The 19,592-nt window shown below is 44.0% G+C and overlaps 1 protein-coding gene across 1 annotated transcript in view; it reads right to left on the bottom strand.

Annotated features, from left to right (window-relative positions):
* The window catches only part of LOC140425875 (collagen alpha-4(VI) chain-like), a 285,411-nt gene that overhangs the window by 20,659 nt on the left and 245,160 nt on the right, over nucleotides 1-19,592 (bottom strand). Inside the window, exons 5-7 of the mRNA XM_072510256.1 lie at nucleotides 11,456-12,016; nucleotides 8,306-8,863; nucleotides 4,128-4,685 (exon numbers count right to left, since the gene is read on the bottom strand). Coding sequence (XP_072366357.1) covers nucleotides 4,128-4,685; nucleotides 8,306-8,863; nucleotides 11,456-12,016 — 1,677 coding nt within the window. The remainder of the gene's footprint in view (nucleotides 1-4,127; nucleotides 4,686-8,305; nucleotides 8,864-11,455; nucleotides 12,017-19,592) is intronic.

Here is a 19,592-nt window from a genome sequence, read left to right as displayed (position 1 = left end):
GCAAGAGTTATAGCTGGGGGAAGGGCAATTATGATGCCATTAGACGTGACTTGGGGGGGATAAGGTGGAGAAGTAGGCTGCAAGTGTTGGGCACACTGGATAAGTGGAGCTTGTTCAAGGATCAGCTACTGCGTGTTCTTGATAAGTATGTACCGGTCAGGCAGGGAGGAAGGCGTCGAGCGAGGGAACCGTGGTTTACCAAAGAAGTGGAATCTCTTGTTAAGAGGAAGAAGGAGGCCTATGTGAAGATGAGGTGTGAAGTTTCAGTTGGGGCGATGGATAGTTACAAGGTAACGAGGAAGGATCTAAAGAGAGAGCTAAGACGAGCAAGGAGGGGACATGAGAAGTATTTGGCAGGTAGGATCAAGGAAAACCCAAAAGCTTTCTATAGGTATGTCAGGAATAAGCGAATGACTAGGGAAAGAGTAGGACCAGTCAAGGACAGGGATGGGAAGTTGTGTGTGGAGTCTGAAGAGATAGGCGAGATACTAAATGAATATTTTTCGTCAGTTTTCACTCAGGAAAAAGATAATGTTGTGGAGGAGAATGCTGAGACCCAGGCTAATAGAATAGATGGCATTGAGGTACATAGGGAAGAGGTGTTGGCAATTCTGGACAGGCTGAAAATAAATAAGTCCCCGGGTCCTGATGGGATTTATCCTAGGATTCTCTGGGAGGCCAGGGAAGAGATTGCTGGACCTTTGGCTTTGATTTTTATGTCATCATTGGCTACAGGAATAGTGCCAGAGGACTGGAGGATCGCAAATGTGGTCCTTTTGTTCAAAAAGGGGAGCAGAGACAACCCCGGCAACTATAGACCGGTGAGCCTCACGTCTGTAGTGGGTAAAGTCTTGGAGGGGATTATAAGAGACAAGATTTATAATCATCTAGATAGGAATAATATGATCAGGGATAGTCAGCATGGCTTTGTGAAGGGTAGGTCATGCCTCACAAACCTTATCGAGTTCTTTGAGAAGGTGACTGAACAGGTAGACAAGGGTAGAGCAGTTGATGTGGTGTATATGGATTTCAGCAAAGCGTTTGATAAGGTTCCCCACGGTAGGCTATTGCAGAAAATACGGAGGCTGGGGATTGAGGGTGATTTAGAGATGTGGATCAGAAATTGGCTAGCTGAAAGAAGACAGAGGGTGGTGGTTGATGGGAAATGTTCAGAATGGAGTTCAGTTACAAGTGGAGTACCACAAGGATCTGTTCTGGGGCCGTTGCTGTTTGTCATTTTTATCAATGACCTAGAGGAAGGCGCAGAAGGGTGGGTGAGTAAATTTGTAGACGATACTAAAGTTGGTGGTGTTGTCGATAGTGTGGAAGGATGTAGCAGGTTACAGAGGGATATAGATAAACAGAACTCTGGTACGGCCGCATTTGGAGTATTGCGTACAGTTCAGGTCACCGCATTATAGGAAGGACGTGGAGGCTTTGGAGCGGGTGCAGAGGAGATTTACCAGGATGTTGCCTGGTATGGAGGGAAAATCTTATGAGGAAAGGCTGATGGACTTGAGGTTGTTTTCGTTGGAGAGAAGAAGGTTAAGAGGAGACTTAATAGAGGCATACAAAATGATCAGGGGGTTAGATAGGGTGGACAGTGAGAGCCTTCTCCCGCGGATGGAAATGGCTGGCACGAGGGGACATAGCTTTAAACTGAGGGGTAATAGATATAGGACAGAGGTCAGAGGTAGGTTCTTTACGCAAAGAGTCGTGAGGCCGTGGAATGCCCTACCTGCTACAGTAGTGAACTCGCCAACATTGAGGGCATTTAAAGGTTTATTGGATAAACATATGGATGATAATGACATAGTGTAGGTTAGATGGCTTTTGTTTCGGTGCAACATCGTGGGCCGAAGGGCCTGTACTGCGCTGTATCGTTCTATGTTCTATGGGGGAGGGGGGTTATTGGGGAGGGGGGATATGGGGGAGGCGGGGATATGGGGGATATGGGGAAGGGGGTTATGGGGGAGGGGGGATATGGGGGAGGGGGATATGGGGGAGGGGGGATATTGGGGAGGGGGGATATGGGGGATATGGGGGAGGGGGGATATGGGAGATATGGGGAGGGGGGATATGGGGAGGAGGGATATGGGGGAGGGGGGATATGGGGGAGGGGGGATATGGGGGATATGGGGAAGGGGGTTATGGGGGAGGGGGGATATGGGGGAGGGGGGATATGGGGGAGGGGGATATGGGGGAGGGGGGGATATGGGGAGGGGGATATGGGGAGGGGGGATATGGGGAGGCTCACCCTGCCTGCTCTGACGAGGTCGTTCACCTTCTTGTGGCACTGGGTGCCTGTCCGTGGTGTCAGGGCCGCAGCGGTGACGGCCTCTGCCACTTCCCTCTACAGACGCCGGCTGTGGCATGGGGCAACTCTGCGGCCATGCCCGGGATACAGGGCGTCCCTCCTCTGCTCCACTGCGTCCAGGAGTGCCTCCACATCCCATGACTCGAACCTCGGGGCTGAGCGGCGGCCAGCCATCCAGTCGGGTGTTCCGGTCGGGTGTTCCGGTCGGGTGGGGGGGAGCAGCGCGGCCTTATGAGCCGTCACGCCGTGCAGCGCGTATGACGCTGCACGGCGTGAACCACGTGCACAAGCGCGGATCCCGTTACGTCGCTGCTAGCCCATTTCGGGCCGGAGATGTTCGACCCATTTTTCCGACGTGACGCAAGTCAGATTTGCGCCGTTTTTTGCGCCGATCGGCGGACTTTCAGCCGATAACGGAGAATTTCGCCCCATGTGTGTGGTGTCCTTTATATATAGGTTGGTGTAATGCCCCCCTGTGGTCGTGTCACCTCCTTGTGTGTCATGAATGTCCATTGGTCGTGTCTATCTAACTGATCTATTGGTTGAGTGTGTGTGTGTGTGATGTCACTGGTGCTCCCTCTAGCGTCTAGCTAGCCTACATGCATTTACATTGATGCACATCACCACAGGATGTACTGGCATTGGAAAGAGAGCAGAGGAGATTCACTAGGTTGATTCTGGAGTTGAGAGGATTGGATTATAAAGAGAGACTGAGTAGACTGGGACTATACTCATTGGAAATTCAAAGAATGAGGTGGGGGGGATCTCATAGAAACATGTAAAATTATGAAGTGAATAATTAAGATAGAAGCAGGGAGGTTATTTCCACATGTGTTTGAAACTAGAACTAGGGGGAATAGCCTCAAAATAAGGGAAGCAGATTTAGCATTGAATTAAGGAGGAGCTTCTTCACCCAAAGAGTTGTTAATCTATGGGATTACCTGCAAACCCTCCAGTGCCAGTACATCTTTTCTCAAGTAAGAAGCCCAGTGAAGCAGTTGAGGCTACCTTTGTGAATGTTTCTAAGGCAAAGTTCGATAGCTTTTTGAACAGTAAAGGAATTAAGGTTTATGGTGAGCGGGCGGGTAAGTGGAGCTGAGTCCACAAAAAGAACAGACATGATCTTATTGAATGCCAGAGGAGGCATGAGGGGCCATGCTCATGTTCTCTCTCTCTTTTTCTCTCTCTTTCTCACTCTCCCTGCATCTTCTGCTCTCCATCCTTCAATTCCCAATCCCTGTGCTGTCCCCTGCCCACTTCCTTTGTTCTCAAGTTCCTTTGGTGACATCACCAAAGGAAACAACCTCACGCAAAGGAAAACCTCTGGAGAGAGCGAAGCATCAGTTTCCTCAGAACCATTCAGTTAGTTCACCCTGCCTCTTAAAGCCCAGGTGCTCGGTGGAAATGTTAAAAGTAGGAATAAATGTGCAGGGAAAAAGAGAGGATAAACTATTAGATTCATTGGAACTGACAAATCAACCACCAAAACCGTTAGACGTCATCTGTCCGAGGAACCTGTTACGTTATTAAGGTTTTCAAAATTATTCCTTTCAATTTGGCTGCTTGGCTGACGTATGCCAGGCTTCTGGCATTAAAAAGGACTGAACAATTATCACCATCTTGATGTTTTACGTCTGCCTTGATGGTAACCTTGCTGCATTGCAATGCATACTCGAAAACTGAACAACAAAGTGATCCATTATTCTCCAGTGCGCAAGGTTCCCAATTCTAGCACTGGCTTCAAAGGTACCTCCAACCATCGAATCTATCTGCTCGTTGGTAAAATAATTTAGAAAATTTTTTAACTCACCATTTGGACTGCGTGCTTCAAATGAAATCCATTGTTCCAGGTCCTTTAGTGTATCAAAGTTGTCTAGATGAAAAGCCTTTTCTTGGGATCCGGAAATCGTCACAAGCTCAGCATGATTAGCAGAGCCAATACCGATGGCAAAAACATTAAGCCCTCTATCTCTGATGGCTCTGGCAGCTTCAGACACATGATCGCCTGACTCTCCATCTGTAATCAGTATGAGGTATTGTTGTATTCCAGGCCGGCCCCCTTTTGAGCTATCAAAGTAGTCGATTGTAAAGTTCAGTGCTTGGCCGGTATTTGTACCCCCATGTAACTGCTGAATCTGATGAACAGCTTTCAGTAATACTGCTTTGTCATCATATTGATCAAGCTGAAATTCCAAACGTGGCTTAGTGCTGAACTGTATGATGCCAATTTGGACTCTGGTTTTACCAACCTCATTTTTGTTGATAAAGGTTTCTATTACTTTTTTTACTTTTTCAAAGTCTGGAGGGCTTATACTACTTGATCCATCGATTAGGAAAATAGTGTCCGCCACTTCTGGATGACTGCAAGCTGCAGGAAAATAAAACAAAAATATATTTGTCAGCAATGTCATCATTTGTGTCAGGAATAAGGGGTAGTTTTAAGTATTCTATGTTTGTATTGTTGAATGGGTAGGTGGTGGTGGTGGTGGCATCCAGAGTTCGAATCCCACCACGGCAAGATTGTGAAATTTGAATTCAATAAAATCTGGAACTAAAAGTCTAATGATGCCAATTGTCGGAATAAAAACCCTGGTTCACTAATGTCCTTCAGGGGAGGAAATCGGCCTTCCTTACCTGGTCTCACCTACATATGACTCCAGATCCACAAAGCAATGTGGTTGACTGTTAACTGCCCACCAGCCTCCTCTCCACCCTCTGAAATGGACTTGCAAACTACTCAGTAACAAATGCTGGCTCAGCCAGCCACACCCATATGCCAAAACCAAATAAAAATAATAAATTAATATCGGAAATAAAGGTATAGATGTAAGTGAGTTTAATTAAGTGTTTCTGTCTAAGAAGAGGCTCGGACTTCAGTTTAATTCACGCAAAACAATGGTGCTTACATATTAGGGAGTTTTAGTTTTATTTCAACTGTGTCTGTTATTTGAGAGTTCACACAAAAATTAAACAGAAGGACTGGGGCATTGCTCAGCAACCAGGGGCCACTTCAAGTTGAAAGACATTTTGAGTTCAGTTGAAGGCTGGACCCAAGGCTATTGGAGGTAGGTAGCTGGAGGGGAAACAGCTCTCCCAACTGTGCCAGAAGCAGAGAAGGAGGACAATGAAGTAATGAGAAGGAAGCAAGTCCTAGAAACGGGGAACCGGTGGATGTGATGAATCTAGATTTCCAGAAGGCATTCCACAAGGTGCTGCACAAAAGGCTGCTGCTTGAGATAAAGATGCATGGCGTTACGGGTGATGTATCAGGGATCAGTGTTGGGACCACAATTGTTTACAATTTACATAGAGAGTGACAGAGCAAAGTGTGCAGAGGGATATAGATAGTTTAAGTGAGTGAGCAAGGGTCTGGCAGATGGAGTACAATGTTGGAAAATGTTGGTAAGAATAACAGAAAATGGACTATTACTTAAATGGTGAAAAATTGCAGCAAGCTGCTGTGCAGAGGGACCTGGGTGTCCTTGTGCATGAATCGCAAAAAGTTGATTTGCAGCTGCAGCAGGTAATTAAGAAGGCAAATGGAATTTTGGCCTTCATTGCTAGAAGAATGAAGTTGAACAACAGGGAGGTTATTTTGCAGCTGTATAGAGTGCTGGTCAGGCCATACCTGGAGTACTGGGTACAGTTTTGGGCTTCCTACTTGAGAAAGGATGCACTGGCACTGGAGGGGGTGCAGAGGAGATTCATTAGGATGATTCCGGAATTGAGAGGATTGGCTTATGAGGAAATACTGAGTCGACTGGGACTGTACTCATTGGAATTTTGAGGAATGAGGGAGGATCTTGCAGAAACATATAAAATTATAAAGGGAATAGTTAAGATAGAAGCAGGGAGGTTGTTTCCACTGGCGAGTGAAACTAGAACGAGGGGGCATAGCCTCAAAATAAGAGAAAGCAGATTTAAGACTGAGTTGAGGAGAACCTTCTGCACCCAAAGGGTTGTAAATCGATGGATTCCCTGCCCAGTGAAGCAGTTGAGGCTACCTCGTTGAGTGTTTTTAAGGCAAAGTTGGAGAGATATTTGAACAGTAAAGGATAAAAAGTGGAAGGTGATGGGAAATAGGCGGGTAAGTGGAATTGAGTCCACAACAAGATCAGCCATCATTGTACTGGCTCGAGATGCCAGATGGCCAACTCCTAGTTCTTATATTCTTATTATTTTCTCTGTCTCTGTCTCTGCCTCTCTGTCTCTCTGTCTCTGTCTCTCTCTCTCTGTCTCACCAATCTAGTCTCCCCAACGTCTTCGCCAATCTTTTTCTTTTCATTCAGAACTCCTCCTCCCTTTTCCTGCATATTTTCCTCTCCACCTTTCAATTCCCAATCCCTGTGCTGTTCCCTGCCCACTTCCTTAGTTCTCAAGTTCCTTCGGTGACATCACCTGGGTATGAGGGAAACAACCTCACACAAAGGGAAACCTCTGAAGAGAGTGAAGCATCAGTTTGCTCACAACCATTCAGTTATTTCACCCTGCCTACTTCAAGCCCAGCTGCTTGGTGGAATTGATAAAAGTAGGAATAAATGTGCATGGGGAAAAAAGAGGATAAACTGTCAAGTTCATTGGAACTGACAAATCAACCACCAAAACCGTGAGACGCATCTGATGGAGAAGCCTGTTAAGTTATTCAGGTTTTCAAAATTCCTCCTTTCAATGTGGCTGCTTGGCTGAAGTATGCCAGGCTTCTGGCATTAAAAGGAACTCAACAATTATCACAATCTTGAGGAGACTACACAGTTGTTCCTAATCTTCTACGTCAGCCCTGATGGTAAACTTGCTACCGAGCAACGCATACTGGAAAATTGAACAGCAAAGCATCCATGATATTCCCAAATCCACTGCCAGTGGGCAAGGCTCCCAGTTCTAGCACTGGCTTCAAAGTTTTCTCCAACCATGGAATCAATCTGCTAGCTTAAAAAGTAATATTCAAACTTTTTCAACTCACCATTTGGACTGCGTGCTTCAAATGAAATCCATTGTTCCAGGTCCTTTTGAAACTAGAACTAGGGGGAATAGCCTCAAAATAAGGGAAGCAGATTTAGCATTGAATTAAGGAGGAGCTTCTTCACCCAAAGAGTTGTTAATCTATGGGATTACCTGCAAACCCTCCAGTGCCAGTACATCTTTTCTCAAGTAAGAAGCCCAGTGAAGCAGTTGAGGCTACCTTTGTGAATGTTTCTAAGGCAAAGTTCGATAGCTTTTTGAACAGTAAAGGAATTAAGGTTTATGGTGAGCAGGCGGGTAAGTGGAGCTGAGTCCACAAAAAGAACAGACATGATCTTATTGAATGCCAGAGGAGGCATGAGGGGCCATGCTCATGTTCTCTCTCTCTTTTTCTCTCTCTTTCTCACTCTCCCTGCATCTTCTGCTCTCCATCCTTCAATTCCCAATCCCTGTGCTGTCCCCTGCCCACTTCCTTTGTTCTCAAGTTCCTTTGGTGACATCACCTGGGCGTGAGGGAAACAACCTCACGCAAAGGAAAACCTCTGGAGAGAGCGAAGCATCAGTTTCCTCAGAACCATTCAGTTAGTTCACCCTGCCTCTTAAAGCCCAGGTGCTCGGTGGAAATGTTAAAAGTAGGAATAAATGTGCAGGGAAAAAGAGAGGATAAACTATTAGATTCATTGGAACTGACAAATCAACCACCAAAACCGTTAGACGTCATCTGTCCGAGGAACCTGTTACGTTATTAAGGTTTTCAAAATTATTCCTTTCAATTTGGCTGCTTGGCTGACGTATGCCAGGCTTCTGGCATTAAAAAGGACTGAACAATTATCACCATCTTGATGTTTTACGTCTGCCTTGATGGTAACCTTGCTGCATTGCAATGCATACTCGAAAACTGAACAACAAAGTGATCCATTATTCTCCAGTGCGCAAGGTTCCCAATTCTAGCACTGGCTTCAAAGGTACCTCCAACCATCGAATCTATCTGCTCGTTGGTAAAATAATTTAGAAAATTTTTAAACTCACCATTTGGACTGCGTGCTTCAAATGAAATCCATTGTTCCAGGTCCTTTAGGGTATCAAAGTTGTCTAGATGAAAAGCCTTTTCTTGGGATCCTGAAATCGTCACAAGCTCAGCATGATTAGCAGAGCCAATACCGATGGCAAAAACATTAAGCCCTCTATCTCTGATGGCTCTGGCAGCTTCAGACACATGATCGCCTGACTCTCCATCTGTAATCAGTATGAGGTATTGTTGTATTCCAGGCCGGCCCCCTTTTGAGCTATCAAAGTAGTCGATTGTAAAGTTCAGTGCTTGGCCGGTATTTGTACCCCCATGTAACTGCTGAATCTGATGAACAGCTTTCAGTAATACTGCTTTGTCATCATATTGATCAAGCTGAAATTCCAAACGTGGCTTAGTGCTGAACTGTATGATGCCAATTTGGACTCTGGTTTTACCAACCTCATTTTTGTTGATAAAGGTTTCTATTACTTTTTTTACTTTTTCAAAGTCTGGAGGGCTTATACTACTTGATCCATCGATTAGGAAAATAGTGTCCGCCACTTCTGGATGACTGCAAGCTGCAGGAAAATAAAACAAAAATATATTTGTCAGCAATGTCATCATTTGTGTCAGGAATAAGGGGTAGTTTTAAGTATTCTATGTTTGTATTGTTGAATGGGTAGGTGGTGGTGGTGGTGGCATCCAGAGTTCGAATCCCACCACGGCAAGATTGTGAAATTTGAATTCAATAAAATCTGGAACTAAAAGTCTAATGATGCCAATTGTCGGAATAAAAACCCTGGTTCACTAATGTCCTTCAGGGGAGGAAATCGGCCTTCCTTACCTGGTCTCACCTACATATGACTCAAGATCCACAAAGCAATGTGGTTGACTGTTAACTGCCCACCAGCCTCCTCTCCACCCTCTGAAATGGACTTGCAAACTACTCAGTAACAAATGCTGGCTCAGCCAGCCACACCCATATGCCAAAACCAAATAAAAATAATAAATTAATATCGGAAATAAAGGTATAGATGTAAGTGAGTTTAATTAAGTGTTTCTGTCTAAGAAGAGGCTCGGACTTCAGTTTAATTCACGCAAAACAATGGTGCTTACATATTAGGGAGTTTTAGTTTTATTTCAACTGTGTCTGTTATTTGAGAGTTCACACAAAAATTAAACAGAAGGACTGGGGCATTGCTCAGCAACCAGGGGCCACTTCAAGTTGAAAGACATTTTGAGTTCAGTTGAAGGCTGGACCCAAGGCTATTGGAGGTAGGTAGCTGGAGGGGAAACAGCTCTCCCAACTGTGCCAGAAGCAGAGAAGGAGGACAATGAAGTAATGAGAAGGAAGCAAGTCCTAGAAACGGGGAACCGGTGGATGTGATGAATCTAGATTTCCAGAAGGCATTCCACAAGGTGCTGCACAAAAGGCTGCTGCTTGAGATAAAGATGCATGGCGTTACGGGTGATGTATCAGGGATCAGTGTTGGGACCACAATTGTTTACAATTTACATAGAGAGTGACAGAGCAAAGTGTGCAGAGGGATATAGATAGTTTAAGTGAGTGAGCAAGGGTCTGGCAGATGGAGTACAATGTTGGAAAATGTTGGTAAGAATAACAGAAAATGGACTATTACTTAAATGGTGAAAAATTGCAGCAAGCTGCTGTGCAGAGGGACCTGGGTGTCCTTGTGCATGAATCGCAAAAAGTTGATTTGCAGCTGCAGCAGGTAATTAAGAAGGCAAATGGAATTTTGGCCTTCATTGCTAGAAGAATGAAGTTGAACAACAGGGAGGTTATTTTGCAGCTGTATAGAGTGCTGGTCAGGCCATACCTGGAGTACTGGGTACAGTTTTGGGCTTCCTACTTGAGAAAGGATGCACTGGCACTGGAGGGGGTGCAGAGGAGATTCATTAGGATGATTCCGGAATTGAGAGGATTGGCTTATGAGGAAATACTGAGTCGACTGGGACTGTACTCATTGGAATTTTGAGGAATGAGGGAGGATCTTGCAGAAACATATAAAATTATAAAGGGAATAGTTAAGATAGAAGCAGGGAGGTTGTTTCCACTGGCGAGTGAAACTAGAACGAGGGGGCATAGCCTCAAAATAAGAGAAAGCAGATTTAAGACTGAGTTGAGGAGAACCTTCTGCACCCAAAGGGTTGTAAATCGATGGATTCCCTGCCCAGTGAAGCAGTTGAGGCTACCTCGTTGAGTGTTTTTAAGGCAAAGTTGGAGAGATATTTGAACAGTAAAGGATAAAAAGTGGAAGGTGATGGGAAATAGGCGGGTAAGTGGAATTGAGTCCACAACAAGATCAGCCATCATTGTACTGGCTCGAGATGCCAGATGGCCAACTCCTAGTTCTTATATTCTTATTATTTTCTCTGTCTCTGTCTCTGCCTCTCTGTCTCTCTGTCTCTGTCTCTCTCTCTCTGTCTCACCAATCTAGTCTCCCCAACGTCTTCGCCAATCTTTTTCTTTTCATTCAGAACTCCTCCTCCCTTTTCCTGCATATTTTCCTCTCCACCTTTCAATTCCCAATCCCTGTGCTGTTCCCTGCCCACTTCCTTAGTTCTCAAGTTCCTTCGGTGACATCACCTGGGTGTGAGGGAAACAACGTCACACAAAGGGAAACCTCTGAAGAGAGTGAAGCATCAGTTTGCTCACAACTATTCAGTTAGTTCACCCTGCCTACTTCAAGCCCAGCTGCTTGGTGGAATTGTTAAAAGTAGGAATAAATGTGCATGGGGAAAAAAGAGGATAAACTGTCAAGTTCATTGGAACTGACAAATCAACCACCAAAACCGTGAGACGCATCTGATGGAGGAGCCTGTTAAGTTATTCAGGTTTTCAAAATTCCTCCTTTCAATGTGGCTGCTTGGCTGAAGTATGCCAGGCTTCTGGCATTAAAAGGAACTCAACAATTATCACCATCCTGAGGAGACTACACAGTTGTTCCTAATCTTCTACGTCAGCCCTGATGGTAAACTTGCTACCGAGCAACGCATACTGGAAAATTGAACAGCAAAGCATCCATGATATTCCCAAATCCACTGCCAGTGGGCAAGGCTCCCAGTTCTAGCACTGGCTTCAAAGTTTTCTCCAACCATGGAATCAATCTGCTAGCTTAAAAAGTAATATTCAAACTTTTTCAACTCACCATTTGGACTGCGTGCTTCAAATGAAATCCATTGTTCCAGGTCCTTTAGGGTATCAAAGTTGTCTAGATGAAATGCGTTTTCATGGGATCCTGAAATCGTCACAAGCTCAGCATGATTAGCAGAGCCAATACCGATGGCAAAAACATTAAGCCCTCTATCTCTGATGGCTCTGGCAGCTTCAGACACATGATCGCCTGACTCTCCATCTGTAATCAGTATGAGGTATTGTTGTATTCCAGGCCGGCCCCCTTTTGAGCTATCAAAGTAGTCGATTGTAAAGTTCAGTGCTTGGCCGGTATTTGTGCCCCCATGTAACTGCTGAATCTGATGAACAGCTTTCAGTAATACTGCTTTGTCATCATATTGATCAAGCTGAAATTCCACACGTGGCTCAGTGCTGAACTGTATGATGCCAATTTGGACTCTGGTTTTACCAAAACACTCATTTTTGTTGATAAAGGTTTCTATAGCTGCTTTTACTTGTTCAAAGTCTGGAGGGTTTATACTACTTGATCCATCGATTAGGAAAATGATGTCCACCACTTCTGGATTACTGCAAGCTGCAGGAAAATAAAACAAAAAAGATTTGTTTGCAACGTCATCATTTGTGTCAGGAAGGAGAGGTCGTTTTAAGTAATCTGTGTTTGTATTGTTGGATATTAGTAGTAACAGCCGGGATTCTCCGACCGCGTCCGCCTGGCGACCGGAGAATGCGGCACGAGGTCAATGGAGAATGCATCTCCATTCTATGTGGCTCGCCCGTGGCGTTTGTGCAGCTGGCGGGGCGGGAGAATCCAGCCCAAAGGCACAGATTTAAGTGAATTTAATTTAATGTTACTGTGTAAGAACGGTTAACACTTCAGTTTAATTCACACGAATCAATGGTGTTCGCATGTATGGTGGGGTTGTTTTTATTTCAAACTCTGTCTGTATTGTTATCAGAGAGTTTACAATGTTAAAAATAAACAGAAGCACTGGGATGTTGCTTAGCAACCAGGGGCCACTTCAAGTTGGAAAGATTTTTTGAGTGTCATTTAAGGTTGGACCCAAGGCAGCTGAAGGTATGCGTACAAAGTGGCAAAGATTAGTGGGAAATTAGAGGATTGGAAACATTTTAAAGGTCAACAGAAAGTCACGAAAAAACCTTTAAAGAAAACTCAGATAGATGATGAGAGTAAACTACCTCAGACTATAAAAACAGTTTGCAAACGTATCAACAAATATATAAAACGAAAAAGATTGGCTAAGGTAAACATTGGTCCATTAGAAGATGAGAAGGGGGGTTTAATCATGGGAAATGAGGAAATTGCCGAGCCATTGAACAGGTATTTTGTGTCAGTCTTCACAGTGGAAGACATAAATGACATGTCAATAATTGATGGCATGTAGGCAATGGCAGGTGAGGACTTAAAAGTGATCATCATCACTAAGGAGGTGGTGTTGAGGAAGCTATTGGGGCTAAAGGTAGACAAGTCTCCTGGCCCTGATGGAATACATCCCTGGGTACTAAAAGAGATGGGGGGAAAAATAGCAAATGCACTCGTGGTTATTTACCAAAATTCACTGCACTCCGGGGCAGGTGCGGTAGATTGGAACAGCAAATGTGACACCACAGTTTAAACAGGGAGGTAGACAAAAGGAGAGATCTATAGTATGGTTAGCTTAACTTCTAAAGTGGGGAAATGCTTGAATCTATTATCAAGGAAGAAATAACGAGACATCTGGATAGAAATTATTCCACTTGGCAGGCGTACCATAGGTTCATGAAAGGCAGGTCATGTTAAACTAATTTATTGGAATTCTTTGAGGACATTACGAGTGTGGTGGACAACGGGGAACCGGTGAATGTGGTGTATCTGGAATTCCAGAAGACATTCGACAAGGTGCTGCATAAAAGGCTGCTGCATAAGATGAAGGTGTACAGCATTATGGGTAATGTATCAGCATGATTGAGGATTGGTTAATGAACAGAAGCAAAGAGTGCAGATAAATGGGTGTTTTTCTGGTTGGCATTCAGTGGCTAGTGGTGTGCCTCAGGGATCAGTGTTGGGACCGCAGTTGTTTACAAATTACATAGATTGGGACCAAGTGTACATTGTCAAAGTTCACAGATGACACTGAGATGAGAGGTAGAGAAAAGTGTGCAGAGGGATATAGATAGTTTAAGTGAGTGGGCAAGAGTCTAGCAGTTAAAGTACAATGTTGGTAAGAATAACAGCAGAATGGACGATTATTTAAATGGTAAAAAATTGCAGCATGCTACTGTGCAGAGGGACCTGGGTGTCCTTGTGTAAGAGCAGCAAAACGTTGGTTTGCAGCTGCAGCAGGGAATTAAGAAGGCAAATGGAATTTTGTCCTTCATTGCTAGAGGGATGGAGTTGAAAAGCAGGGAGGTTATGTTGCAGCTGTACAGAGTGCTGGTCAGGCCATACCTGGAGTACTGGGTACAGTTTTGGGCTTCCTACTTGAGAAAGGATGTACTGGCACTGGAGAGGGTGCAGAGGAGATTCACTCGATTAATTCTGGAGTTGAGAGGATTGGTTTAGAAGGAGAGACTGAGTAGACTGGGATTATACTCATTGAAATTTCGAAGAATGAGGGAGTATCTTACAGAAACATATAAAATTATGAAGGGAATAGTTGAGATAGAAGTAGGTAGGTTATTTCCACTAACGAGTGAAACTAGAACGAGCAGGCATAGCTTCAAATTAAGAGGAAGCAGATTTAGGACTGAGTTGAGGAGAAACTTCTGCACCCAAATGGTTGTAAATCGATGGATTCCCTGCCCAGTGAAGCGGTTGAGGCTACCTCGTTGAGTGTTTTTAAGGCAAAGTTGGACAGATTTTTGAACAGTAAAGAAATTAAGGGTTTGGTGATCGGGCTGATAAATGGAGATGAGTCCACAACAAGATCAGCCATGATCTTACTGGCTCGAGAGGTCAGACGGCCAACTCCTAGTTCATATGTTCTGATTATTTTCTCTGTCTCTGTCTCTCTGTCTTTGTCTCTGACTATGTCTCTGTCTGTCTCTCTCTCCAATCTACTCTCCCCAACCTCTCTGCTAATCTTTTTCTTTTCTTTCAAACCTCCTCCTCCGTTTTCCTTCACCTTTTCCTCTCCATCTTTCAATTCCCAATCCCTGGGCTGTTCCATGCTCACTTCCTTAGTTCTCAAGTTCCTTCGGTGACATCACCTGGGTGTGAGGGAAACAACCTCACGCAAAGGGAAACCTCTGGAGAGAGTGAAGAATCAGTTTGCTCACAACCATTCAGTTATTTCACCCTGCCTACTTCAAGCCCAGCTGCTCAGTGAAATCGTTAAAAGTAGGAATAAATGTGCAGAAAAAAAGAGGATAAACTGTCAAGTTCATTGGAACTGACAAATCAACCACCAAAACTGTTAGATGTCATCTGTTGGAGGAGCCTGTTAAGTTATTAAGGTTTTCAAAATTCTTCCTTTCAATGTGGCTGCTTGGCTGAAGTATGCCAGGCTTTTGGCATTAAAAGGAACTCAACAATTATCACCATCTTGAGGAGACAACACAGTTGTTCCTAATCTTCTACGTCTGCCCTGATGGCAAATTTGCTACCAATCAACGCATACTGGAAAACTGAACAGCAAAGCATCCATGATATTCCCAAATCCACTGCCAGTGGGCAAGGTTCCCAATTCTAGCACTGGCTTCAAAGTTTTCTCCAACCATGGAATCAATCGGCTAGTTTAAAAAGTAATATTCAAACTTTTGAAATTCACCATTTGGACTGTGTGCTCCAAATGAAATCCATTTTTCCAGGTCCTTTAGGACATCAAAGTTGACCACATTTAAAGTTTTTTCTTGATATCCTGAAATCGTCACAAGCTCAGCATGATTAGCAGAGCCAATACCGATGGCAAAAACATTAAGCCCTCTATCTCTGATGGCTCTGGCAGCTTCAGACACAGGATCACCTGACTCTCCAATGTTAAAAATAAACAGAAGCACTGGGATGTTGCTGAGCAACCAGGGGCCACTTTAAATTGGAAAGATTTTTGAGTATCGTTTAAGGTTGGACCCAAGGCAGCTGGAGGTAGGTAGCTGGAGGAGAAACAGCTCTCCCAACTGTGCCAGAAGCAGAGAGGCAGAACAATGACATCATGGGAAGGAAACCGGTCCCAGAAACTAATGAACAGATAGTTCGAGAAATCTCATAATTACAAGCGCTGTTCCAGGAAAACTGAAGTCAAAAGAACAAAGGAACGGGAAATTGAAAAAAGGTACTGTTCATTGAAGTTAAAGCAAGGGGCAGAGAGAGAGAGAGAGTCTCCAGTTAAAGACAGCTAAAAAGTACAGACCTGACGGAGTTGGCTAGCGAGAAGCCAGTTATCTGAAGTAATCCTAAGGTTGGTGATATCTTAATGCCGCCTGTGAAGCAATAGTGATCTATTGTTGTGGCTTGGCCCTCAGGATTTTGTAGATGATTGAAAGCACATGGCAATTCAAAACAGAAAATACTCAAAGAGGATTCTGCAATCCTGGAAATTGCTTCTTGCTGGAAAAAACAGCTGAGGGAAAATATTCTTTGGAAGACATGTCTTTTCAAGAGTGAATTTGTGAAACACATGTGTGGAAGTCAGAGTCCATTGAGGCCAGATGGCTCACAGTGTAAGAAACATCTGGAGGGAATTGAGGAGGAATCCACAGATGTTTGATTGGATGTTATCAGCCAGAGTGGGCTGTGGCTGGGATTCTAGTGAAGAATCAATAAAGAAACATTGTCCCTTTCCTAGAATCTGCTCCCTTAGACAAAAACCTTTTAAACAGCAGATGTTAGAAGTGTCAGAGGCTTCCTGGAAAGCCCACAACACTTGAGTAAGCTTCAAATTTCTTCACAGCCTTTGAAATGCTAAGCACCAATTTAACTTTATTGAGCAACACCTCACTAGCCTGTGATTGACAGTTTCCAGATTCAGGCATAACTGTGTGATGGATTATTTATTTATTTTTCCCTTCACATTTGAATGCATCTCAAGTACACGTCTTTGATGCGAACCACAATGTTTACAAACATTCTTGTAATGATTGTCTGCTCCTCACCACATCAAGGGAGCTAAATAGTTTCATTTCCTAATTTCTCACCTCCAAGTTTCATCTGCCCCTTTCCCTGTCAATACCGGTCCCCTAAGCCCACCACTGGTGGCTGAGTCTGGTTCCGGCAACATGCTGAACATACACTAATGTCCGGTTCCGTGCTGCTCCACTTCTTTGGGACTCACTGCAGTTCCAGAAATGGCCACCGGTTCTGGCGGTGTTGCGGAATAAGAGCACTGCCGACTGTTTGATTGGCTGGCAGCTTTCAGAGGGAGGATATCCTCTTGGATAGGAGCAGAAGTTCTGGCCTGAGCCAATTAAAGGCCCGACAGTTGTTAAATGGCTGACAGGTGAGCTGCCCATTTGGAGGCAGACTTGACTCTGACTTTTACAGTGGGGTGGGGAAGGACCATACCCATAGAGTAAATTCTGCCACCCATATTTTGTTCTCCCCATCACCCCGTCAATTTTCTTCCTTTAACCTTCCCACTCCTATAGAGAGAATAGTTGAATCCATTTGAGTGGAAATTATAAGTAGTAAGGCGAAAAGGTCGCTGATAGGCATCGTCTATAGGCCACCAAATAATAACATCATGGTCCGGCAGGCAATAACCAAAGAAATAACTGATGTGTGTGAAATGGTACGGCAATTATCATAGGGGATTTTAATCTACATGTCGATTGGTCAAACCAGGACGGTCAAGTCAGCCTTGAGGAGGAGTTCATCAAATGTATCCACGTTAGTTTACTCCAACTGGTTGAAATGGAACCTACATGGGACAAGTAATCCTACATTTGGTCCTGTGTTATGGGATAGGAATAATTAATGATCTCATAATTAGGGATACTCTCGGAATGAGTGATCACAGTATGGTTGAATTTAAAATATAGATGGAGCGTGAGAAGGTAAAATCCAATACCAATGTCTTGTGCTTAAACAAAAGGAGAATACAATGGAATATGGGAAGAATTGGCTAAGGTAGACTGGGACTTTAGGGTGGGACAATTGAGGAACAATGGAGGTCTTTTGAAGCGATTTTTCACAATGCTCAGCAAAAGTATATAGCAGTGAAGAGGAAGGGCTGTAGGAAAAGGGATAATCAGCTATGGATATCTTAGGAAATAAAGGAGAATTTCAAATGGAAAGAAAATGCGTACAAAGTGGCAAGCATTAGAAGATGAGAAGGGGGGTTTAATCATCGATTTGTGGTATGGTCCTATCAAATGATGAAATGGCCGAGCCATTGAACAGGTATTTGTGTCAGTCTTCACAGTGGAAAACACAAATGACATGTCAATAATTGATGGCATGTAGGCAATGGCAAGTGAGGACCTAAAAGTGATCATCATCACTAAGGAGGTGGTGTTGGGAAGCGAATGGGGCTAAAGGTAGAAATGTCTCCTGGCCCTGATGGAATACATCCCTGGGTACTAAAAGAGATGGGGGGAAAAATAGCAAGTGCACTCGTGGTTATTTACCAAAATTCGCTGCACTCCGGGGCAGATGCGGTCGATTGGAAAACAGCAAATGTGACACCACAGTTTAAAAAGGGAGGTAGACAAAAGGCGAGATCTATAGTATGGTTAGCACCACCCTGCCCCGATCCCCTGGGAGACCGCCAAGAGTGTTACTCCGTCTGGTACACGTTTGTGGGGGACCAGTGCTGAACAGCACTCAACCGTGGTTCCTGAGGCGAAGGGGTTGAATCCCAAAGCCTCAGGTACCGCGGGAATCTGCACATTAAAGTGAGGCTTCCTGCAGATTTGCTAAAGGTTGATCCTGCCCACATTGCAAAGTCTTGTGAGATTGTGTAGAATCTCGCGCGGTGTTGCAAGCCGTTTGATCCCATGAACAGGGTCTCCTGGCTTTCAATGGCCATGCTGCACCGCGACGAGCTGTTTTTACGGTGCAGCGTGGCCATTGGATTGCCCAAAGTGCTTCATTTTTTTCATTAAGCATTGTTTAACTGTAAATTGTAAGCAATGTTCTTTTACGAGATGAAAGTTAGTTTAAGACTGTTGATAATAAAGCTTGTTTTACCCACCATATCCCTATTTGTAACTGGAATCACTCCTGGAGCGAAATATTGGGGTTCTATCCGGTATCCTAGCAACTGTTGGTATCCATTCTGGGATTGTAATATTATCTCGACCCTTATTTCTTTGCTGCTTGACAACTATTGCTCCGACTTAACTCAGGTGATTTAAATGAGCCTCTGACCCTTTAACCCACCACAGCCCTGCCCCACCCCACCCCACTCCACCTCTTCTCCACTCAGAGGACAAAACAAGAAAGTTTGTCTTCATTGAAGATGTTAGTTTGTGTAGCGATACTCAGCAATGTTAAATTACCTCATTGTCACATGTCTAATTCAATAAACTTTTTCTTGGATTGTGAACCACAAGGAGTTAAAATAAATACATCTGTGAAAACTAAATACGTACTGTTCATTAAGTAGAAAATAGCTAAAAGAAAAAAAACATAAAATATTCAGACAATTGCTTACATCCGTTGTGCTGAGAGTTGGTAACATATACATTCACAGTCAGAAGGAACAACATGGCAAATACGTCTAACCGTCCCATGTTGAGAGGCTTCCAAGATGTTTTCCTAAAAAAAAAACATGTTTTACAAAACTTTTATGATCTCTTCCAGCTTAAAAGTCAGCTCCTTCAAACTCACAAACAACCAATTGGGCATAGTTATTTTTTTTGTTAAATTTAGAGTATCTAATTCATTTTTTCCAATTAAGGGGTAATTTGGCGTGGCCAATCCACCAAGCTTGCACATTTTTGGGTTGTGGGGGCGAAACCCACGCAAACACAGGGAGAATGCGCAAACTCCACACAGACAGTGACCCAGAGCCGGGATCGAACCTGGGACCTCGGCGCCGTGAGACCGTAGTGCTAACCCACTGCGCCACCGTGCTGCCCTAATTGGGCATAGTTAAATGACACATTGTAGCAATATCAAAACATTACAATTATACAATAGATTTAACATAGAAAAACATTCCAACATGTCACAGAGAGGCACAATCAAACAAAGTATCAACCCTGAACCAAAG

This window comes from Scyliorhinus torazame, chromosome 6 (genome assembly GCF_047496885.1).
Source record: "Scyliorhinus torazame isolate Kashiwa2021f chromosome 6, sScyTor2.1, whole genome shotgun sequence".
Classification (NCBI taxonomy): Eukaryota; Metazoa; Chordata; class Chondrichthyes; order Carcharhiniformes; family Scyliorhinidae; genus Scyliorhinus; species Scyliorhinus torazame.
The sequence above is the reverse complement of the archived record's forward strand: the minus strand, read 5'-3'. Positions and strand labels throughout refer to the sequence as shown.